The sequence below is a fragment of the Humulus lupulus genome, chromosome 3, assembly GCF_963169125.1.
Source record: "Humulus lupulus chromosome 3, drHumLupu1.1, whole genome shotgun sequence".
NCBI classification, from domain to species: domain Eukaryota; kingdom Viridiplantae; phylum Streptophyta; class Magnoliopsida; order Rosales; family Cannabaceae; genus Humulus; species Humulus lupulus.
Window position 1 is genome coordinate 27,966,597 of NC_084795.1, and position 26,281 is coordinate 27,992,877.

Genomic DNA, 26,281 nt, shown 5'->3' on the forward strand with positions numbered 1-26,281 from the left:
CTCCAGACGTTTCTCCTCCAACCAGCAAGCCCCAGTCGTGCACCAATTGCCTTTCTCCCATTTCCTTCAGCACCCCACGTCCCACTCGGTTCAGCAAGCAATCAACGCCTGCAGCCCCAACAGCGCAGCCAGGCTCTCCTGGCCCTCTCAGCCTTCCTCAGCCCGTGGGCCTGCTGCCTCCAAGCCGGCCCAATTCGGTCCAGCTGCACCCAGCAGCCTGCCTCTTCCCCACCTGCCAGCAAGCTGTTATTTTTCTTGAGCCCATAAAATGCAAATTGTCCCTTTGTACTTTGGTCTAAAAATGATACATTTTTATCCAACTTTTCTACAACATTTTACCCAAAATCATCATCACTCCTACAATTTACCCCTACTTTCTATTTTATTATTAGTTTAATTAATCCAATCAATTTAAGTAATTTAAATTGATTATTTTAATAATCTCACTACTTTAGCTGATAGAGAAAAAGGAACATTCTCTAGTCAACCTATCCCAAATCCAAAAGGTCAATATGAAATAGTTATAATGGAGAAGTCAAATCAATTTCAACTCTTAGGTCCGGAAAGAATATTGTCAAACCCGATTACATACCCGAGGTTTAAAAAGAAAAAGAAAAAGAAAAAGAAAAGGAAAAGAGTCAGCCTTCTAGTTCTAATGCCAATGACTTTTCAAACAAGAAAACTCCAATCCATCCTTTCATTCCAAAAGCTCAATTCCCACAAAGATTACTTCCAATTAAAAAAAGCAGCCAATATAATGACATCTTAGAAGTTTTCAAACAAGTTAGTAGTATCAATATCCCTTTCTTAGATGTCATTAAACAAATTCCTACGTGCTCTAATAATCTTTCCTTTTACCACTTATTTTCAAATCATTATTGGTTTATTTTTATTCTCTTAAATAACTTTATTTTCAATCTTTTATTTTATGTTCATAACATTAAAACTCATCAATCTTTGGAGCTATGTTAGAATTTATTAATTTTGGTTTAAAATAGTTTTCTTTTTTTATTTTAGACAACTCTTTTGGGTTCGATCTCGTGCTTACACAAACACTATATTCCAAATACGATTTGTGCGCTTGCGATTATAAATTTTTAAAACATACCCGTTTTGGGTCCATCAAGTTTTTGGCGCCGTTGCCGGGGAGTTACAAGAAAGGAAACGAAACTTATCTCAAGGTTAGTGAATTCTTCAATTAGTTATTTTAGTTTTTGCACACAAAAAAAACTATATGTACAAAAATATATATATTTATATAAAATCTAAAAAAAAAAGATAAAAAGAAAATTTGGGACGGTTCTACCACCCATAAAAAAACTTACTTATATATTTATATTTATTGTATTTTAGTTGACGGCACTTGTGCCCCCTATCTATCATTTTAATTTTTATAGTTGATGGCACTTGTGCCTCCTAATTTTGTTGTAATTTTGTTATAGTTTTTATTCCTTGTATTTCTTTGTTAGTTGACGACACTTGTGCCTCCTAACCCTTGTTGTAACTTTCTTTATTTATCTTGTTGTAGTTTTTATTTTATTTTATTTTTGCAATTCACTAGTTGATGGAAATTTTGCCTCCTAGCTAGTTGTTGTCAATTTTGCCTCATAGTCTTTTATCTTATGTTTTAGTTGATGGCACTTGTGCCTCCTAATTTTTACCTTATTTTTGTTATGGTTGATGGCATGCTATGCCTCCCTACTCTTGCCTAAATTTTAGTCTTATTTAATTTTGCCATATTTTTCTTTATCTTTTATCATATTTTAGTGTAATTGTAAAAAATACTTGAAAAACTGAAACCTAAATCTTGTCATTTCACCATAAGCAATTTTTGCTTAAAGGAAATTTGAACAAAATTCCCAATCCGCCTCTACTAATTAACCTCAGAAAGTTGTTAGTAGTGCGCGAGTAAGTGGAATCAAATAGGCCTGGGGAAAAGTAAACCATAAGAATTATATTATTGTGAAATCTCTAAAAATCCTAAGTATGCTCTGTGGTTGCGGTTTTAACTGATTTTCCACATCAGAAAATTGTTTGTTTGAGATTATCTCTGTTGCTTTGTGAAAATTGTATGCATCATTGGGAACGTAACTCTAAAAATCGATTAGTAAAAAGACGTTTATCTTTGTTTGAAATTGAAAGTGTTAGTAAAAATTTGAGCATCATGGAACCAATTGCTAATCCTGTTGATGAAAATGTTGTGCCTGAAAAAACTTTGCTTGAATATTTTGCACCTATTTCATCTAATGCTCCTTCATGTATTGTTCTTCCAACCACTTCTGCTACTCATTTTGAGCTTAAACCAGCAATCATTCAATTGTTGCCATCTTTTATGGGTTAGATAGAGAGGATCCTTACATGAATGTCAAAGATTTCTTATAAATTTGCTCAACATTTAAATTTCAAAATTTTTCACGAGTCAATCAAACTAAGATTGTTCCCTTTTTCATTAAAAGACAAATCAAAAGCTTGGTTAAATTCCCTTCCCACAGGGTCTATAACTACATGGGATCAACTTTATAATAAATTCTTGCTGAAATTTTTTCCTATGTTTAAAACTGATAGTCTAAGGAGAGAAATCTCCGAGTTTTTTCAAAAAGATAATGAAGAGTTTTATGAATGTTGGGAAAGATTTAAAGATTTATTATTAAAATTTCCTCATCATGGTTTTGAAAAATGGAGACTTGTAAAATATTTTTATGATGGTTTGACTCCCTCTAATCGTTAAATGATTCAATCTATGCATACTGGGAATTTTTCAAAATTTCAAGGACAAGAGGCTTGGGACGCCCTTGAAGATTTATCTGTCAATTCACAACAATGGAATTATTTTGATCCTAGGTCTAGGTCAACTAATTCACCAAAAAGAGGAGGAAGGTATGAAGTAAAAGAGGAATTAGACTTAAGAACATCCTTAGACAAATTAGCGAGAAAAGTAGAAGCTTTAGCCATAAGCCAAACTATAAATTCTCCAATACAACTAAGAAAAGATGTTTGTTCTATATGTTATAGTCCTTGCCATAATGCCCAATCATGTCCTTCCTACCAAGAAGTCTTTTCTGAGGAGGCCAATGCTCTTCATGCTTATGGGAAACCAAATGATAGCCCATTTTCATCCACCTACAATCCAAATTGGAGAAACTATCCAAACTTTTCATGGAGACAAAACCAACCTCAAATGAATCAAGGGCACCAATACAACACGCAAAACCAAACTCATGCCCCACAAAATCAACCATATCCTCAACAAACGAAACCTTCCTTAGAAGATACTTTACAACAATTTATGCAATCCACTTAAAAATTCCTACAAAATCAATCTCAATCAATTACCAAACTCGAGACACAAGTAGGACAACTCGCCACTACTTTAGCTGATAGAGAAAAAGGAACATTCTCTAGTCAACCTATCCCAAATCCAAAAGGTCAATATGAAATAGGAAAGTCTAGTCATAATGGAGAAGTCAAATCAATTTCAACTCTTAGGTCCGGAAAGAACATTGTCAAACCCGATTACATACCCGAGGTTGAAAAAGAAAAAGAAAAGGAAAAGAGTCAGCCTTCTAGTTCTAATGCCAATGACATTTCAAACAAGAAAACTCCAATCCATCCTTTCATTCCAAAAGCTCAATTCCCACAAAGATTACTTCCAATTAAAAAAGGCAGCCAATATAATGACATCTTAGAAGTTTTCAAACAAGTTAGTAGTATCAATATCCCTTTCTTAGATGTCATTAAACAAATTCCTACGTGCTCTAATAATCTTTCCTTTTACCACTTATTTTCAAATCATTATTGGTTTATTTTTATTCTTTTAAATAACTTTATTTTCAATCTTTTATTTTATGTTCATAACATTAAAACTCTTCAATCTTTGGAGCTAGGTTAGAATTTATTAGTTTTGGTTTAAAATAGTTTTCTTTTTTTATTTTAGACAACTCTTTTGGGTTCGATCTCGTGCTTACACGAACACTATATGCCATATATGATTCGTGCGCTTGCGAATATAAATTTTTAAAACATACCCATTTTGGGTCCATCATGTGTCATCATGTATCCCAATAGCAATTTGTAGATTTTTTATTGCCTTTGATTAAGTATTTATGTGTTGAGATAAACTATTCTATGTTGTGCTTTGAGGTTCTCTTACTGGGCTTTGGCTCATGGGTGCTTTGTGGTGCAGGTAAAGGCAAGGAAAAAGTTGATGAACCATGAGTTGGAGGGCCTGGAGCAGTGCGTACATGTTTGGCCTACCTGACCGCCACGGCTCGGATATTTTGAAGAGCGGGTTATAAATGTTGATTTTGTCGCTTAGGTCGACTGTAAAGTAACTTTTTGAGTTGTAAATATGTTTCTAAACAGTATTTTGGGATCCCAATGTAACATTTTCATGATTTTAATGAATGGGCAACCTTATACACCAAAATCTTACTTAAATGAGTTTTATTTTTAATTACCACACTTTTTGGTTTAATACCTCGATTAGCGGGCTAATGACACATTTTAAAATCACATTGTAATGGCTCTAAGGAAAGTAGGGCGTCACACCCTGGGTAACCAAGACTGTCACACAATGTATTTTAAATAGCGCAAGACTTGCAAATCAAGTCATTTGGACAAAAACGTGTTTCTAAAGTCAACTGACGGGTTAGGGTTAAAAGAGTTTGACCGTAAAATAGTTGACTTTCATTCAAATAAGAGTTTGGTACACAGGATCCTAAAAGTAATGTTTACAATGCAGTTACAACCCTCAAAAGTAAATTACAACTCAAGCCAGCCTAAATGGAAAAATATAATTTTGGCTCTAGTCCCTGTCAATCCCTTGGCTGCGGCGGTTGAGCAGCTACCAATGTACACACCACCCCCAAAGCTCTCTAACTGATAGCTGGTCCAACTTTCCCTTTCCCTTACCTGCACCACATAGCACATGTTGGCGAAGGCTCAGCAAGAAAACTAAATTCAACAAGCATAGATAACAACAATATATGCATAGTAAACTTAGATCAACAAGTTCAGTCAATAGCACAATAGCAACAATAAGCTAGGCAACAATAAACAGTTTAACCCAAACATGTAATTCAATCTCAGTACAATTGGTTAGGTATCGATGCCCTTAGGCCGAGCCCTCTAATTATTTAGTTGATCCCAGATCGCTTAGGTCGGGCTGCGTTCCACACACTTAACATCAACCTCGGATCTCTTAGGCCGGACTTTCACATCAAATATAACAGATAAAAGATTGCTTAACACGCAACCAAAAGTAGCACGAACAAACATGCATATCCAGATATCTTCAATCGCAGATACATTTATGATCTCACATATATTCATTTACAGGGGGATCTCAATCCCATTCACAACTCGAGTGCAGTTTTCTTACCTTGGATCTTGAGCTGAAGATGCATAGAGGTCCCGAGCACGATCCTCAATCTCGAGCCTTAACAGAAACCCTAGTCACAAGCGACAATAGATAACTATTAAAATATAATCCAATTAAATGATTTATGAATAACGTACCACCCTTTGAGACCTCAAATTGTACTAAACCGAGTAGTAGAAACCGTCCCGAACACTGAAGTTTAAGTTTCCGAGCCCAAAAACCCAATTTAGCTAAGGCTGCCTAAGCGGGCCGCGGTGCGCCTCCAAGCCAGAGGCACTAACCCCTTACTCCCAGGGGCTGGCGGGCTGCGACTTGCCCCTTAAGGCCGCGACACACCCCCGCGAACCCAAAAATCTCAGCTTCTTCCCGCGTTCCCCCCCCCCCCCCCCCCCCCCCCTCCCCAAATCAAAGCCACATAATTCAACTTAAACATATACTAAAACCAAAATTAAGTCTAGAACTCTCAATAACACATCACAAACAACACATATGACCTATAACACTAGCTCAACCTTCCTTAAATCCCAAAATCAGAAACTAACCTAAGCATGTCCTAAACCCAACCAGAATTCAACATAGTAGGGCCTATAATCTCACCTAAGTAATAGCTTTGATCCTCAGTTGTTCCCTTGCTTGCTCCTAGCTTGATTCCCTAATCCCAGCTTCAATTCCTAAGCCTTTTCTTCAACAATTTCCCTAAACCTCCAAGCACAAGAAAGGGAGAGAGAGAACGTGAGAGTGAGAGACATAGAAGTGTCTCTGATATGTTCTTGCTTATTCCTGAAGCTTATTCTAACTATATCCTTTAACATAAAGACCAAAATTCCCCTAATGATAACTCAGCCCTTTATTGCCCTTAAGGGAAAAACGGTTATTTGTCCCGTTTCCCGCTAATTCCTCGAGTCGTCTTACAAATTCCCAATTAATCCCAACATACCCAATTAATCACCAAATGATTGTCCATTAACTAATAAATCCCAAATACACACTAAGTCCCCAAAATAACCCTAGGCTCACCCCGAGCCGATTATTAGACCCCGTTGTGACTATTCTGTTAATCCGCTCACTAGGAATTCCTCGAGCCGAATACTGCAAATACATCCACATAATAATGCGGTCTCAATCATTTAACACATATAATTATATTTATGCCCTCAATGAGCCAAAATTACAAATATGCTCTTATTAACAAGAATGGACCCACATGCATATTTAATACTCATAAGCATGCATACACATTCCTATTATCATATAAGTCATGCATGCCACGTAGTCACGTATTTAATCAATTAATTACACACATATATCCAATTATGCCCTCCCAGCGCTAATCAAGGCACTAAACCTTATTAGCATTTTGGGACGTTACAGTTTTTAATCAAGTTTAAGGTTGGGTTTTGGTGCTAGTAATGTGTTGATAATGTTTTGGGGTTGAATTTTGGTTTTGAGAATTGTTTGGGGTAATTTTTGGTAAGGTTTGGCTGAGGAAAAACAGGGGAAAAACTGGGTTCGTAGGGTCTCGTCGCTTCCCTGTTCTTGAGGCGCCGCGACCAGTGTGAACCCAGGGCCCAGGAGGTTTTATTTGGCGTAGGCGCGCCGCGACCCTCAAGGTCAAGTTGTCGCGCATGTCCTCGGGACAGAGGCAAGGGGAGTCCTCAGATTGGAGGCGTGCCGCGACCCATAAGGGGTGAGCCTCGCTATGACATGGTAGTCATATATTTGTAATTGTATGTGTTGACCACGTTTTTGGCCAACAACGTGAGAACGTCAAAACAATAAAGCCTTCAAGAGAAAACAAACGACACAGACGATTTTGAAAAGAAAGTAAATAACACACGCAATTTTTATAGTGGTTCAGCCCCAATATTTGGTAATAGCCTAATCCACTCAGAGTTGTGATTATAGATCTGTATTCAAGATCAAATGAACTGACCCAACTGAGTTTCTTCAGTACAGAATACAAGAATTCTTCAAATACAAGCACTTTCTCTCTCTAGAAAATTCAGACCCAAAATTTCCAAAAGAAAGTCTAAAAAGAAGACCCATTTTCTAATCCCATAAGCCATATATTTATAGGCTTAGGATCATACATCTGCTATCCCCTAGAATCGGGATATTTTATTATATTTATTACATTTAAATTACAAAAATATTCAAAATGTAACAGAACACCAAATCTGTGGGAAGAATGAGAGATTCCCGCGTATGCCAAGACCGATTCTTGTTGAAGCCGTTTCTGGGAACCTTGACGTAGTCTGTTCTATCTGGTTGATGAATATCACCTTCTGGTCGGCCATTCCTTTACTGGGCAGTTATGCTCTTGACTGGTAAGACATGCACTTGGCTGGTAGGACATGCATTTGGCTGGTAAGACATGCACTTCTCTAGTCTAACATGGCACATCTCTGGTCTAGCATGACACATCTCTGGTCTAGCATGCCACATCTCTGGTCTAACATGACACATCTCTGGTCTAACATGGCACATGACATTTCTCTGGTGTAACATGGCACATCTCTGGTCTAACATGGCACATGACATTTCTCTGGTCTAACATGGCATATCTCTGGTCTAACATGACACATCTCTGGTCTAACATGGCACATCTATGGTTTATCATGACACTTCTCAAGCCAGTCAAAATTCTTCAATGGCCTACTCGGCTATTCCTAAGCCAGATCACTTTATCACAACTCTAAGGAGCCAATATATTTATTGACTTATTAATGTGTCTTTTACGGACCATGTACTGCCACTTGTCACCTCTATTGTCACGTCATCGGTCTCCAATTTTCAGGGATAACAGTATGCATGCATGAGTAGGTTATTATTGTTGGGCATGCTAGATATGCATCTGGAATCTCTATTTTTATCATGCATAAGTTTAAGTTTTCTTGTTGAACCTCGGCTCACGGGTGCTATGTGGTGCAGGCAAGGGGAAAGGGAAGCTGGACCAGCCATGAGTTGGAGAGCTTCGATGGCAGCGTGCATATTCGGCTGCTCGACCATCACGTCCGGAGTTATCTTGTGGGAACTAGAATTGTATCACTTATTTTGCTACTTAGGTCGGCTGGTTGTAACTTTTGAGTTGTAATAGACCTTTTAAACATCTATTTATGTTATTTTTGGATCCCATGTACGAACGCAAATATTTTTAAGAAAAATTCAAAGTTTCCTTTTGACAAAAATTTCCAACCCTAGTTCTTGTCATTAACCTTAGTTACACATTTATAACTAAGGGACTTTATTAGCAAGCCTGACACTATTTAAATACACGGTGTAACAAACCTTGATTAGGAGGACGTTACACAAGCTTTTCAGCAACCTTTATAACCCTTAAGAAACTAGTCAGCAACCCAAAAAATCAGATTTATCTCATTTCAAGAAATTGACAATTGCTTGTTTTCCCACTCACTTTCAATTTCTTATTTTATGAATATTATTGCAGCAACCTAAACATTTAGAGTAACCCATTCAGATTCAATCAAATCAATCAACAAAATATACAAAAAATTGAGAAACTCTTAAGCAAGCTTTTCAGCAACTTTTATAACCCATTAAGAAACTAGTCAACAACCTAGTGAGCAACCCAGAAAATCAGATTTACCTCATTTCAAGCAATTGACAATAGCTTGTTCTCCCACTCACTTCCAATTGCTTGTTTTATGAATATTATGGCAGCAACCTAAGCATTTAGAGCAACACATTCATATTCAACCAAATCAATCATCAAAATATACTTAAAATAGAGAAACTCTTAAGCAAGCAAGCTTTTCATAAATCTTTATAACCCCCTAAGAAACTAGTCAGCAACCTAGTCAGCAACCCAAAAATTCAGATTTACCTCCTTTCAAGAAATTGACAATTTCTTGTTCTCCCACTCACTTCCAATTGCTTCATTTTGTGAATATTATTGCAGCAACCCATTCAGATTCAACCAAATCAATCAAAAAATATACAAAAAATAGAGAAACTCTTAAGCAAGTGTTTCAGCAACCTTTATAACTCTTTAAGGAATTAGTCAGCAACCTAGTGAGCAACCCAGAAATTCAGATTTGCCTCCTTTCAAGAAACTAACAATTGCTTGTTATCCCTCTCACTTCCATTAGCTTGTTTTATGAATATTATTGCAGCAACCTAAACATTTAGAGCGATCCATTCAGATTCAACCAAATGAACCATTTTTTTTTTTTTTTAAGAAACCAAATTTCATTGGTGGGTGGCAGAATTTAATTTCAATTTAGGGTGGTAGAATCTGACTTAGTTAATTTAAATGAGATTATAAGTGAATAAGTTTTTAACTTACCTGAAAGTTGCAGAGATTTGAGTGGTTGGGTTTGATTTTGAAGTCAAAATTCAATAGGATTTCAACCTAATTGCAGCAGAGATGACCATGGCTGTCACAAGAGTAGATTTGGATTTGATGGGAGAATGATTTCTGGTTTATTTTGAAGGTTTATAGCTCCGACAATGGCTGTCACCGGAGCTGGAAGAGAACAAAAAAGTTGAAACTATGTAGATGGGAGAGGTGGAGTTCGTGTAGATGGGAGATGTGGATATTGTGTAGAAGGGAGAGTGGGAGACCTAATATCTCTTGCAAACCATATAATTGAATTAAAACATTAAAGTAATATTTTTATGAATTAATTTTTTAGTTATCGTATTTTTTGCAAAAAACATTTAGTATTTCCGTAATTACAAAAAAATCTCTAAAAATAAATAATACATAATCTTAATTTTTATTAAAAAATTATCATTTATATTTAAAAAGATTATCATATTATATATATTTTAAAAAATCATAAACAATTTTTTGTTTAATTTTTCATTTAATATGTTTATGTTATTATTTTATATATAATATTTTTTATTTATTTAAAATTTATATGACATTGAGATAAATTTAACAAAAATAATTAATAAATTCTATAAATAAAATTATGCAAACGTATATTGCACGTTACTTGTATCTAGTATATATATATTTACATGTCACCACTTGATTTTTTTGGCTACATTGGTTCAACTACTTTTTGTTTTTTTTAGTTATTTTTAGCACATGAATAGTTATAATTTCAAAAAATGTATATGACTTTGTACATTGTACTCATTTAAAACATAATGCAACTTCTGAATAATTTACCATGTTGAAATAAGTTTCAAATAACTTGTTATAAATGTGCATTTTTTTTTTATACACATGTAAAATTTGACTATTTCAGTCATATTTTCAGTACTATAAATTATTTCAAATTTCTTCAAAATTTATAAAATATCTGAAATAATTACAATATACCCTGTTATATAAAAAATTATAATTTTACTGTCAAGTAGAAAATAAAAAATAGTTGCATCGATACCACCAAAAAAAAGTAGCTGTCCCCGTATGATTGAATTCAAAGAATGTAAATCTAAACATTGATACCGATACAAAACTTAGACTTAACACATTGACAAACAATTTTTTTTAACACAAATTTAATTAATATAGCAAATAAAAAAGAGCATTACTAAATAAAAGTAAAGTTTCATCCTTTCTCAACATAAAGCACGTAATGAAAGTTTAGATTAAACTTTGCACCAAAAACATTATTTATGAGAGCATTATTAACATGGGGTCTCTTTATTTAATTGTATTTTCATCCCAATTTCTATGATTACTTCCTAGAATCTCCAAATGTTTGGTAGGAAATGCAACATTTGATTTGAGCAGTTGTAGTGTTAGATAAGGCTATAAAGAAAAGAGAAAAATGGTTGGCCTTTGATTCTACTTTTCATTTGATTCCTTTTGTACATATCTAATAAGGAAGGAATAAACTTGAAACTTAGCAACAATATATATTTTTTTCCTTTGGATTTTAGTCCTTAGTCTTATATTTAACATTTAGGTTGAGTCAAGTGACAACTAAGGTAAAGGTTAGATCGGATTAAAAAAAAAAGTAAAAAAGAATCTTCAACACAGAGTAGTAATACAATATTAATCACGTTTTATAATGTTGACTCTCAAGTCAGCCGACCTGAATAATGAATTGGATGACCACCCAACCCAGCCTTCCTTCTAGATTCCGGTACCCAAAATCCATAGCCGACACATCTTCTATTCCACGTTCTTTATTTTTTTCAAATATCAAAATGATTGTAGTTAAGCGGTCGGCTAAGATTTTGTTCACCAAAGTTGTCTTTGACTAATAATATAAATACACATGTTTATATATTTTCACTATGGTTTATATCTAATTTAGGTATATTTAAAGTTTTCAATTGACGTCGATAAAGAATGAATAAATGTATTCAAAAGAAGAGAGCAAAGAAAAGGACAAGAACGCAAGTTTCGACGAAATTGAACAAAAAAATAATAATAAATATATTAGTATAAAGTGGTAAATATACATGTGACTGTGTGGGCTCCTCTGTAATTAGTAGTAATAATGTAAGCTTACAAATTAAAAAAACAAAACAAAACAAAACACATACGATACGAAAGAAGAGTAGGCAGACAGCAAATTTAATTGCCCCAACAAAAGAAGGAAAAAATTACAAGCAAACAAAGGTACGTTTAAAGAGGCATTACTAAAACGTGAAACTGAACCACTACGCAAGTTCCTACTATTCAAATTTCTTTTCTAGTACTATAAGTAGTAAGTAGGTACTGTATTCTTCCATTAAAAGGAGGAAAAAAGCAACCTGCTCCATCAGCTCCTTTCAAAAAGAAAACGAGTAAAAATACTAATTATATATATATTAATTAATAATTTCAAGACCATTAGCTATAATCCTAAAGCTAATGTATTGAATTAGATTTTTATATATATATATTCATCAGCTGCTTCTTCTTTCGGTCCTTTTCTTTGCCTTTGGGAAGAAGTCTTATCAGTCGCAACGCGTTTTTGACGCTTTAGTTATCGCACAAGTACGGGGATACTGATGTTATCCTGTAAAAAAAAAATATTTTTTAATTTAAAAAAATTACACACCAATTAAATAAATTTTATAATTAAAGCCATGGACATAAATAATACTCATGCTTTATACCGTCTGACAATCTAGCCTCTTCTATCAAAAAATATATCTGATTTTACTGACAAAAATATTTCACTGAAATAATTTTCTTTTTGAATATATCTATAAACGAATTAAATTTTACAAAATTTAAATTTCAAATTTTCTTCATATATTTTTTATTTCAATCCAAAAAAAAAGAAGAATTTATTCTTTCCTTAATGAAATCCAAGCTTCAAACAAAATGTAAGAATTTTATAAATAAATAAAAAAAACGAATTTTAATGCAAATTTTTTTAAACTTAGGAACTTGAGACTTTTTTTTTTCAATTACTACATTATTAAACTGAATAAAATATAGAGTATTATTTATTCTAAAAACCCGGAAAAAAAGTCGCACGTTTTGCTAAAAAAACGTATAGCTAGGTACCCAACAACTTGTAAAAGAGAGAATCGTCCCCTCACTCACTGATCAGATCATGATCTCAACGACCCACCTTTCTTTGAAGACTCCTTAATACTCTGATACAGTTCTACCACGTAATGTAACTACATTCTATAATATTATAATTTTTTCTTTTGGAAAAATAAAATAATTTAAGTTTAAATGCTAATCAGAATGAAAAAAAAATACTGGACAAATCTACCCATTTTATCTGCCTTAAAGAAAAAAGAAAAAAAAACGAGGAAAATATTTTACTATAAATGAGCGAATGTTTACCTTTCTTTGCGTTTTTCCAAAAATCTCTGTAACGATTTCCGACGTGCAATCGGCAGATCTGTAAACAAATATATAAATAAAAAAAAATATTAAAAAATATCATAAATAAAAGGATTGGCATTAATTTGTGAAAATGATAATAGCTTTACCTCCATTGAGAGAATCAAGTAGCTGTGTTTGGTCGTTCGAAAGAGGTGATGGATTCGGATCAACGGTGGCTGATTCAGTAACATTTTTGCTTCCATCCATCGCAATCTTCAAAATGCTCTCAGCCTATTCATTTTTATTTAAATTTTAATCAATAAATTGTTCTACAAATGAATGCTCAAAAGTTTAATCATCTATGAGTTCTAATCTCTAATTAAAACTTGAATATCAAAATGATTTGCGAAAGTAAACTCATAATTTAGGCCAACCTTATCACGAGGAACATCGAAAACAGAGACGCTTCCATTATAGAAAATAGTTATTGGAGCTGTTTCAGGAAGGTTCTCTGAAGTTGGCCTGTTATAGAATTATGAAATTTTTAAATGTCTGTCTAAATGTTTCTTTTTTTAAAAAAAATTGAAGAAAAACACTGCAAAGATATAACAGATTTTAAAGAAAATGAACGAAAGAATGAGTACCTGGTAGCGTTAGGCACAAAAACAGGCAAAGCAGGAAACAGAATCTGATCCGATTTGGGGCTAGAAGGAACCGAAAACGATTTCTTCGATTTTTCAAACTGAACGCCATTAATGTCCGATTTCCGGTTCGCAATCACAGATTTCAGAACCTCAGGGTTAATCTTCGAAATGGCGCTTTGAATGCCTGAAATTATTCATTTAGACAAGTACGAATAATCATCATCATCATCATAATAATAATAATAACAAAAGACAAGAGAAAAGTGGAGAAGAGGAGGAGACAGTGACCTCGAAAGCTTCGTTGGCGATGGACAAACTTCTGGAACTGAGATTTGGAAGAGGACTGATCCCTCTCCATGCCGAAGAAATCGAGCTCGACGGTAGCCCTAGCCATGGCGAAGCGGTAGCGGTGGCTGTGGCGAATAAGAAATTTTTAGAGAGTATTTGTTGAAACGAGAAGGCGGGAGGTGGAGGGCAAAGGCAATCGGAGCTATAAATTAGAGGAAGAAATGAAAAAAGTGGAAGCACGAGATACATATGATGTGATAGTGGAAATCAAGAGTGGTAAGACCCACCCTAATAACTGTGATCCCCAACTCACACGACTTCCACGAGCTCTCATTAACAACACAACACATCAACTTTTTTTATTTATTTTAATAATTAATACTCAATTTATAAACATGGTTATGGCTGTTAGTCTTGGTCACACTTAGCTACCTATTTTTTTGCCTGCTTTTATTTATTAATTAAATTAAAATATTAGTATAATCATGTTTAATTAATAAGATAAATGTTCACCATACTCATTTATTATTGTTTTTAGTTACAACGTGTAATAGCATTGTCAATTTCCTAGTAATGATATTTCAATTTTGAAATTTAAATTTGTACGTGCACCTTCCTAGAATCGTAATATACTAGATGCCCCCTTCATATTCACGACAATTATTATTTCAAGCCCTTTTAATTTATTTATTTTAAAAAATATATACTTTGAAAATAAGCTTTCAAAATTACTTTTGGTTTGTTCTTTACGTACTTCTTTTGCCTAATAGGAACGTGTGAAAAACTTCTATCTTATTCTTTGTTTTTAAGTGAAAGTTTAATTAGTGATTAGTGAATATTTATTTATCACGACATAAAGAGCTGAAGCAAATAATATATAATATTTTAAATCCTTAATTATTTATAACTTTATATTAATGTGTAGCGCTTAGGTAGCAAGAAATTAGGTGAGACCGAGTATGTGTGGAATAATGACACGTGTCAAAATTTAATTGTACTAACTATGTTAAGATTGAAAAAAAGGTGGTTGACTGTATTAAGTTTCATTGTAAGGGACACAAATTAAAGAGGATGAAATTTATTAGGGTGACTGGCGGACTTGACCAAGTATAATCAATGGAATTAAGTAATGGTTCAAGTTTGGAGACTCGGACCAAGTTCAGATATCTACACTATTCACTACTTGTTATTGTCCTAGTTTTAATTTTTGTGAAAATTAAGACTATTGGGTGCAGTTGTTCTAAATGCCGTATAGTACTTTAACAGGGCAATTTGTATGACTTAAATATGAACCTTCTATTCCACTATTATTATTATTATTATTTCTTTTTATATACTTGGCAAAAAACCATTGATATTGTAGGACATGTCTCTCTTTGGCCTTTTGTGCCCACACTTTACCAAAGCAAACACGTTCATCTTTCTTGGCCTATATCTATATGCATTGGATTTAGTCTCCTTCCCTTACAATAATTTTACATTATTTATAAATAATTTATATAAATATTGTTATAAGAGTAATTAGTGAAAATAGATATATTTTTTAATATTATTTTTAAAAAAACATTTTAAATTCGATTTATTATTATTTATAATATTGAGAACAACATCCTAATCATACATAGTATTATTATTATTTAAAATATAAATCATATATCAATGTTATGTTATCAAATAACAATCTTTAATTCTTGTGTGTAGTAGGTGACCTAGCTAGTGCTTAGGGGGCAATTGCTTCTCATTTGTTTTTTTATTATTGTTATGTTTTTATGTGTATTTCATTAATATATGTCCTTGTTATGTTTTTTTTATATCTAACTTTTAATTATATAATATATATTAGAATATTATTATGACTTGTGCTTAAGTAAACTAATAATAAAGTTATTGTTGTTGTTGATGTTTTTATGTATATATGTATAAAAATCGAAAGATATAAGCCAATATACGTATGGAATTTTGAGGAACAGTGGGATTGTTGGAAAAAAGAGAGCAAGATATTTTGTGCGCAACATGGTGTACTTTGTTGACACTCATAAAATTAATTTTTTTAAATAAATAAATCAAATAAGAAAAAGTGTGTGCGCAGTGCGCACATGTCGTGCATTAGCAGTAAACGCGGGGGCTGAAAATTCTAACTAAAAGCACGTGACTAAATTCAGGCTACGAAATGTAAAACTAGTGCCACGTATGAAATTATGAGTGGGTCACCCTGACTCGTTCAAATTCCTATTAATTTTTTTGGAAGTTTCGTGGCAATTGACTATAACTAAAAACTACAAAGTTGGATAGGTTGGAGTATTCGTGGATTAAAATTATATTTAAAATAGTTTGTATCTACCTAATTACTCCTATATCTACTACTTCGGTATTAAATGACAATATATAATAGCTCTAAAAAAAAGACTCCCAATTAATTTTAAACTTTTTTTTTTTGTGAGTTTATGAGAAAACACCAAAGTAAACCAACTTCTCTTATACGTTACCTATATAAATTTAACATTTAATATACATTAATGATAATGGACTCTAATCTTGGAATTTTATATATGTTTGAGAAATGGAATAGAGAACGATAATTTCCTTCATTTTCACAGTTTTTCTTTTATTTTTATTACATTAATTCACATTGTTGATGAGCTATTAACCTGTCCTGTCGTGAACTTACAACGTGCTCGTGTAAAATGTATATATATAGGAATTTTTTTAGCCCCGATGTAACCCAATTTTTGTTAGGATGAATTATATTATAGTTATAATATACATTTCTTTAATATTTTGAAGAAATTCTAAATAATTTATGATGTCGAAATCAGAGTTTAAACAGTCATTTGCTCGTGTGTTTGATATATTTTATACCCGTAGAAAACAAATTATTTAAACTCTAATTTCGACATGGTAAATTATTCAGAATTTCTCGAAAATTGATACAATACCTAATATAATTATCATGTACGAAGTCATACAAAAAAAAATTTAAATTATACTGAAAATAGAAAATGTCCATCCAATAGTGGCAAAAGTGATGCCCCTACCTAAGAGGATCCCTAAAAATGTATATAATATATTTTTGGCAAAATGACATATTTTTTAAAGTCATTTTGCACTCTAGCCTGATCTTAATAATTTTTTACAAAGTAACCTCTCATAATTTAGCAATTAGTCGAAAATTTAGACAAGTAATCGAAAAATTCAAGCAGCCGATCGAAAATTTTAGACAGCTGGTTGAAAAATTTAGACAACTAGTCGAATTTTAGATAGATGCTATTTTGTAAAAAATTATCAACCAAAGTATAAAATTTCTTTAAAAAAATAAGTCATTTTCACCCATTTATCTTTTAATATACCTACATTTAATACTCCCAGTCCAATTTTTTTATTTATAAATCTCTAACTCATATATATTTAATTTTCTACTAATATGTACATAATACGTGTTAAATATGTTGTAATTTTTAATGTTGTAATTTTTAATTTAAATTTTTTTTAGTATCAATTTTTTGGTTGAAATTGTATGTGGAACTTGTAAATTTCCACATACTTTAATTTTTAAAAATAATCAATTTTTAAGTTCATACTATAATTTTTATCTTATAAAATGTTTATTTAAATAATATAGTGTATACTAATGGGTGTTAACTTGTTTACTTTCCAGATTTTTAGTAGGAACGTGAATGAAATATGTAGGACCTACACCAATTAAGAATTGAGAAATGGGATTGGCTCCCATGAGATTGAGAGAATGTCATTATCATAACTCCTCAAATTATAAAATATCATTTTTGCCCATATTTAATTTTTAAAAAAATTATATAAAATAATATATATATATTATTATTTTAATATTTATAATATATAACTTTTTTCAATAAAAGAGCATATGTAATCTATTAAATTAATGATTTAAATAATCAATATTTATTATTTGATTCAATAAAAAATAATATAAAATACGTATTGTCAATTTTCATTGTTGTGTTATTTGAAATTACTAATTTATTTTATTAATAAAATATTTTTATTATATTTTATATTTAAAAAATAATGGAAAAATAAATTAATATCCTGAGGTAATAATGTATTTAATTATAATATTTATATAAAATTTTTAGTTTATTATTAAAGTTCTACATATATATAATTTTAATTAATGGCATTTATGTAACTTACAAATAATTTATTACAATTTCATAGTAAATAAACACATTCATGTGACTCTAATTCAATAATCCAATTTAATGTTATTTTAATTACTAGGGATTCTAATTGTACATCATTTTGATAACGTGCTAGTATATAAATATTATAAATATATGTAACTAGAAAATATAGCAGCTCTTCGCGCGGTCTTATAATAATAAATTATCATATGTATTTAAAGAAATTTTATACTTATCTAGTTAATTATAAAAAAAATATATGTATAATCTGAGAAGGTAATTATAATTTTTTTATAATAATATATTGTTATAATTTTTGTATACATTTCGTAACTTTTTTATTTTCTAATACTATATTTTTATAATTCATCTAAAATTATACATACACATATAGAATAACATATCACTTAAAACTATCTCAAATATCAATTATTATTATTTTCAAATTGCTAATATTTTTTTTTTCTAATTCTTATATAGAAAATATGCAAAATTATATATAGTATCACAATTTCAATATTTTCTTTTTATATCATATGATTAGCACAAAAGATAAATGATAACACAATAAAAATAAATTAAAAATATAGGGTCTTAATTTTCGTGATTATCTTAAACATATTAACGTGTTAGATTGTCTATATATATTATTTTATATGTCTCTTAAAAGAATATGACATAATATTTTAAAAAATAAGTTATACAATATATATACATTATTTTTATACTATATATTGTATCATTTTTTTATCAATATATAATATAGAATTAACAAATTTAAATGCTTTAAAAATGTATACTACAAAAACTATTATAAATATGTATAATATATTGATTATTAATATAAATTTGATCAACTAAAAAAATATAACATATTGATCAATAATCCATATAAGAAAAAAATACTATTTTTCATACAAATTAAAGTGAATAGAGGAATACATTATTTATAAACTACAAGTATAATGTCTACAATTATTTGTAAACCATGTGAGATTTTTACAAAAAATATTACTCAACATATACAAATAAATACATAAAATAAACTCATATTTATCAAAATATTTAAATAAAATAGACAAAATAGCTCTAAAAGATTTTAGGATGTCACATCACCACTTAAAAACTTAGACTTATATTTATACATAGATTTTCTTTAATATTATGTTTATATAATTCACCTAAAATTATATATGTATACACATGTATTAGGTTACCCCACTTAAAACAATCTCATAAATCAATTATTTTAATTATTTTTTAATCTGCTAATGCTTTTTCAAATTCTTATAAACAAAATAAGAGAAACTATTTATAATATTACAATTTCAATTCATTTCTTTTTCTCTTTTATCTTATATAATTAGCACAAAAATAAATCATTACACGATAAAAATAAATTAATACTATAAGGTCTTAATTTTCTTTATTATCTTGAATTTGTTAACGTGTTAGAGCATCTATATTTTTTTTTTCTTCAAACAAACTTAATATCACAACAACATATAATCTTTTATATGCATCTTCAAAAATTATGAATATAACTTTTTAAAGAAAAATAAGTGGTACAAAATATATATATATGTTTTCTTGTTACACTATATATAGCGTATCATTTTTTTCCAACACATAATATAATATGTACATATTTAAATGATGCACTATAATAATTAAATATATAAATATAAATAAATTACCCATACAAGAAAAAAGAATTAACATTGATATAAATTTTATGAACTCATCATATTGTAAGTAATTAGGCAAGAGTGTAATAATCAATTACCCATATAATAAGAAAAAAATAATTATTATTGGACAAATTCATGAGAATAAATGAATACTTTATTTATAGTTTACAAGTATAATATTCATAATGGTTTGTAAACAATGTGTAATTTTTAAGAAAAAAAAATCACTACTTAACATATACAAATAAAACTAAAATTTACTTAAGTTATGATCAAATAGATAAAATAACTCTAAAAATTTATAGAATGTCATATCACATTTCCAAATAAAACTCATTTTCACCAAAAATTCTAATTAAATAAATAAAAGACTTCTAAAAGATTTTAGGATGTCATATCAATTATTCAAATCTTAGACATAGACTTATATATATATATATATTAATATGTGTGTGTTTAGATATAGATATTATATATGTATATTCTTTAATGCTATATTTATTTAATTCACCTTAGATTATATGTTCGCACACATGCATTAGATTACTACTTCAAATTATCTCATAAATCAATTACTTTTTTTATTTTTAATTTGCTAATTCTTATATGAAAAATATGATAAATTTTTCCAAGTATCACAATTTTATTTTATTTTTTCTTTTGTCTTATGCAATTAGCACAAAAGATAAATCATTACACAACAAAAATAAATTAAAATTATAGAATCTTATTTTTTTCTATTACCTTCAACTTATAGACATGTTAGATTAACTATATATATTTTATTCAAACAAACTCGATATCACCACAATATATAACATTTTATATACCTCATAAAAAATATATAGTATTTATATGTCTCTTCAAAAATTGTGAACATAACTTTTTTGAAAAATATAACACCCCAATTGTTTGTAAAGTATATGTAACGACCCGAATTTACTAATTAGGCTTAAGGGCCTTGATTAGTGTGCCTGGAGGGCATAATGAGAATTATATGTGATTTTAATGATTAAGATGCATGATTATGATTTAAAGCATGTTATATGACTATGTGTATTATGTTATGTGATAATTATGTTATGTGAATTGTACCACGTGGGTGTGGTGATATCTATGTGATGCACGTGCCGAGACGGTCTTAGAGAGCTAGATAACTCAAAAGTCGCAATGGGATTTTATACCCGGCTCGGGAGGAGCCTAGGGGTATTTCAGGGATTTTGTAATTTAGTTCTTGTGAGATAATGGTAACTGGTGATTTGGTAACCTGTGTAACTGTTAGTAACCATAGTGAGTAACAAGTTTTGTTGGAGAAGTGGTAGAATTGTAAAGTAAGTAGAAGGACAAGAGTGCCCTTGAGGTTTAGTTAGAAATGGATATTAGTGGAGGGGTAAGGTGGTCTTTTGGCAGTGGTATAGGTGGCTTTGGCTGAGGGAAATGGATACACACGATTCTTTTATGCTAAGTGTAAATGAAATTAAGGTTTGAAAGGCTAGAGAAATCAAGAAGGGAAAAGGGTGAATTGAGAACCTAGAAGGCAAGTGAAAGAGGAGTGGAGCTGTGTTCTTTGAGGCTAGTAAAGGGTTTAAGGGTGTGGAATCAAACACAGATCAAAGTCTACACTGAGGTAAGGATTTAGTCCCTGTTTTGTTAAGTTCTGAATTTGATTTTGGAAGGAATTGAAAGATAGCCATGGCTTGTGTTTGCATGGAATTCAGCTGGTTTGTCAAGGGGAAATTCAGTTTAAAGCTTGGATTGGAGGAAGCTCAAGTTGAATTTCTGATTGAGGTAAGGGTATTAAACATGTTTGAAATCTCGTAGCTGTTATAGTTTAAGAATTTAAAGGTCTGGTTTGCACTTTTCTCAAGTTTTGGTTCAAGGGTTTGAATCTGAAATTTAAGTATGAATTCTGTGAGTGGTTGTGTAATTGAGCTAGATTATAATGTTTATAGGTTGTTGAATGGTCTATTTGGGGTTTTTAATTGGTTTTGGGGCTTAGGTATGAATTTGGAATGATTTAGAGTGATTTGGGTTCAGGAAAAACGCAGGGGAAAACCCAGAAATCTGGGTTCGCGAAGGAGCGCCGCGGCCCTGTTCTTGGGCGCCGCGGCGCGAGGCTGTTTCTGGGCAGAGCAAGTTCTCTGACTTGCTGGGCGCCGCGACTCTAACTTGCTGGGCGCCGCAGCCCTATTGGGCAGCACCACAGCGCTAGGCCAATTTCAGAGCATGTGATTTTACAATTTTGAGCCTTTGCTCCAGGGGTTCGGGGGATGTCTTCTGTGCATTGTTTTAGGGATTTGGGGGATTTTGTGAGTGTGGGATTGGTTCCGGGAAGTAGTTTTAGATTGATTAGTGACAAAGGATGTTTCATTTGTGTTGTGACTAGGTCTTTGGAGAGGCTCGGGGTAGAGGACCGTGCTCGCGGCTTCGTGGCATTGGAAACTAGTAAATTGAAAGGTAAGAAAACTTCACCCGGTTGTATGATTGTGATGGGACTAAGTGCTCTCGAGAGTTGTATCGTGTTAATGTTGGTATTACGCCATGGGACATGTAAAAGCGGTCTAAGAGTGCCGTATATGGTTTTAGCGCGCAGAGCGCGGATTGGCCACTGGTAGTCAAGGACAACGGGATAACGGAGAGAGCAGCCTGAGGGCGCTAGCCCTAGTTATCATTTGTGAACTGTTTATGTTATGAATTGATATGCTTAGTATGTGGATTACTTAATTAAACTGATTGATGATATGGCTGAGTTTATATGATGCAATGTGAGATGTTGTCTTGTCTGCTGATTGTTTATGCTCTGTTGTTGTTATGTTTTCTCGCTGGGCCTTGGCTCATGGGTGCTACGTGGTACAGGTAAAGGCAAGAGCAAGCTGGACCAAGCCTGAGGTGGAGAGCTCCGAGGTGGAATGTACATAGCCAGCAGCTCGACCGCCACGGTCGAGGAATGGACCAGGACAGGGATCACCTAACTGCTCGTTTTGCCTTAGTATGGCCGGTTGTCGTACATAAACCTTGTGTCTTTTGTAAACGGTCTTTGAACTTAATATTTTTGGGATCCCATGTAACAGATGATGCTTTTTAATGAAAATGTGGCTTTTGAGACCAAAACGCTTTTAACCCTAGTTCCTTTATAGTTTCAATAATACGATTTTATTTAAATGACTTGATTAGCAAGTCTGTCACTTTATAAACACACAGTGTAGCGGTCTTGGCTATCCAGGGCGTTACAGTATAACACTTCAATAGTTCGTAAACCTTGTGGGAAATATACTACCCATATAAGAAAAAAATACTAGTTTTAATATTGATCAATAATATTTCTTAAAAAATATATAATCTTTTATATGTCTCTTTAAAAATTGTGAACATGACTTTTTTTAAAAGTATAGAAATATATTACCCTTATAAGAAAAAAAATACTAATTTTATTATTGATAAATACTAATTTAATTTTAATATTGATATAAATTTGACGAACTTAAATATTAACTAATTGAGTAAGATTATATTAATCAATAACCAATGTAAGAAAAAAAAATTGTTGAACAAATCAAAGTCAATGAAAAAAATACTTTTATTTATAAACAACAAGTATAACACCCTGATGATTTGTAAACCATGTGAGATTTTTACCAAAAAATATCATTGCTCAACGTACGTAAATAAAACTCAAATTCATATAAATTCAAATAAAATAGATAAAATAGCTCTACAAAATTATAAAATGTCACATCACCTCTCCAAAACTCTTATTTATATATAGCCTACAAGTATAACACCTCAATGGTTTATAAACCATGTGAGATTTTTACAAAAAAAAAAATCATTGTTCAACACACACAAATAAAACTCAAATTTACAAAAACTCTAATAAAATAGACAAAATAGCTTTAAAAAATTATATAATGCCACATCACCTCTCCAAAACTCCATTTATATAGATAGATTAATAAATAATACCAATTTTATTATTGATAAATACTAATTTTAATATTGATATAAATTTGATGAACTTAAAATATTAACTAATTGGGTAAGATTATATTAATCAATAACCAATGTAAGAAAAAAAATTGTTGGACAAATCAAAGTGAATGAAAAAATATTTTATTTATAGCCTACATGTATAACACCCCAATGGTTTGTAAATCATGTGAGATTTTTATATAAAAAAAAAAAATCATTACTCAACATACACAAATAAAACTCAAATTCACCCAAATTCTAATAAAATAAATAAAATAGTTCTAAAAAATTATAGAATATCACTTTACTTTTCTAAAGCTCTCATTTATATAAATATAAATATATAGATATAAATATAGATTAAATATATAAGGGATATTTGCAGCTAAAATACCCAAACTCTTAATTTACTAACACTTAAATATCCAAACTCATTTTTTAGTGGCAAAAATACTCAAACGTTACATATACTGGCAATACGGTATATCAGTCGTTAGAGGTTATTTTTTGATTGATTAGAGGACACGTGGCACAAAACAATTGGTTCACATATATAAATTCTTTTAAAAAATAATTTTCTTAATTTCTAAATCTTTCAAAAATACGTATTATTTTTAAAGTATATCACTACAAAAAAACGTGAATTTTGTGCCGGCAAAAGTTGTTTGGGCTTTGCCGATGTGTTCTTGCGTCGGCAAAAGCTGACGGCGAAAGTCTGTCGGTAATAGGACTTTTGCCGACACAAAATGAAATGTACCGGCAAAAGTAACTTTTACCGACGCAAAAATGTGCTGGCAAAAAAATGGACCCGTCGAGGAAAAAAGTTTGCACGGAATAGTAAAAAACACTTTTGTTGGCGCAATTTTGCACTGACAAAAGTTTTAGTCTTTGACAGCGCAAAATCACGATGGCAAAAGTGAGACTTTTTGCGGCGTAAAATGGTATAATTCAAACATGTAATGAGACAAAATATATGGCCCAAAATAATATAATTCATTTTTAAAAAAAATCATAAACAATATTTTAATTTAATTTTTTATTCAACATGTTTATGTTATTCTTTTATGTATAATATTATTTATTTATTTAAAAAAAATATAAACTTTAATAAAAATAATTAATAAAATCTATAAATGAAACTATTGTGGAAGAATTTTCTTTTAATTCTATGAATATTTTTGTAAATATATGTATAAGGAAACCAAATCCTCAATTCCGGTGTATATGCCTTGTCTCTGACACCAACTATGGTTTAAACCTGCCTTTCATGTCAATGTGAAGCAATATTTTGCTAGATATATCCTGCAGAACAAGGAATTTTATCCGGAATTTTCCCCATTTTAGGCCTATCATTCACATAGGTCAAGTGATTCCCATAAATTTCTATACTCTGAGTCCTATAGATATAGACTTCTTAACCTCTTTGTCTCTACCATGCCCATTTTTATTCATATACATCTTTTTTAATCTTTAATATATATCGAACATATATTAATTATGCATAGCTTTATTCTTTGTAATTTACACTAATTTCTTCCAGATCTTGTTTGGACGTTAGTCATATTTAGTTGTTCTTATCTATAAATAACTAAAATATCCTCTTATTCTTTTCAAACGTGCTATTCATACATATTGTTAATTCATGACAACTAATTATATGATAATGAAGTCTTTTGTAGGAGTAATGTTATTTCTTTGAAAAACGTAACCCATGAATAGCTCGAGCTCATTTAACAATTTCCCTTCAATTTGACAAGTATGAATAATTGAAAACCTTGACATTATTTAATTACTCACCTATCATGAATTAACAACAAATAAATAATTACCATAACATAATAATGTAAAATACTTATTCTAACAAAAACATCATCTCATCATTTGTCTTTTTTCAAAGCGCTATTAATTTTTCTTTTTAAATAAAAGAAAAAGGAAAAAAAAATGCCAATATTACACTATACATAAAAGTGCATGTAATTGATAAGATTTTGTTCTTTTACTTTAATAATCGATTTTGTAGTTTCATATTTAAAATTAATAACCAAATCAATAAAGTTGTTAGAAAAATCAAACGATTTGATTTTTTTTTTTGTAAGTTATCCATATTTTAACACTTCTAACATCCTAATATTCATATAAATATATTCTTCGGTGACAAGTAAGTTAAATCCTAATGATATGTGCATATATTTTTTATACCAAAACATTACACGCTTCTACCTGGAAATATTTTTGAACTTCGTGCAATTTATCTTAAATCAAGTTGACTGGTTAATTTTTTTTTCAAAGATGTGTAATATATTTTGGTATAAAAAATGTATGCACATATCATTATTTTTCTCTATTTTTAATTTTTGAACAGATTTGTAACTTATCTTAACTGATGATTGACCCAACAAACCAAAAATGGTATGAGTTGGGAGCAGGAAGCGGGCCCTTCATTGTCT

The 26,281-nt window shown here is 31.0% G+C and overlaps 1 protein-coding gene and 1 non-coding gene across 2 annotated transcripts; both read right to left on the bottom strand.

Moving 5' to 3' along the window:
* Window positions 1-2,563: 2,563 nt before the first annotated feature.
* On the bottom strand, window positions 2,564-2,670 carry LOC133827835 (small nucleolar RNA R71). Its single transcript, XR_009890486.1, has one exon. It is a non-coding gene; the product is annotated as a small nucleolar RNA R71 (small nucleolar RNA).
* A 9,050-nt stretch (window positions 2,671-11,720) lies between these two features.
* LOC133822410 (protein TIFY 9) lies at window positions 11,721-14,235 on the bottom strand. The gene is made up of 6 exons (XM_062254742.1): window positions 14,015-14,235; window positions 13,727-13,910; window positions 13,517-13,604; window positions 13,250-13,373; window positions 13,101-13,158; window positions 11,721-12,312 (listed from the first exon to the last, which is right to left on the bottom strand). Exons 1-6 carry the CDS (start codon window positions 14,118-14,120, stop codon window positions 12,276-12,278), a joined length of 597 nt encoding a protein of 198 aa, XP_062110726.1. The 5' UTR covers window positions 14,121-14,235; the 3' UTR covers window positions 11,721-12,275.
* Between the last annotated feature and the right edge of the window lie 12,046 nt (window positions 14,236-26,281).

What these genes read in the sequence shown, in the direction of transcription:
- LOC133822410 (XM_062254742.1), bottom strand. Translation starts at nt 14,120, where the DNA reads ATGGCTAGGGCTACCGTCGAGCTCGATTTCTTCGGCATGGAGAGGGAT. An exon ending in TCGCCAACGAAGCTTTCGAG is followed by an intron (nt 13,911 to 14,014) that starts GTCACTGTCTCC and finishes GAATAATTTCAG; the next exon opens with GCATTCAAAGCGCCATTTCG. An exon ending in ACTTGATTCTCTCAATGGAG is followed by an intron (nt 13,159 to 13,249) that starts GTAAAGCTATTA and finishes ATTTGTTTACAG; the next exon opens with ATCTGCCGATTGCACGTCGG.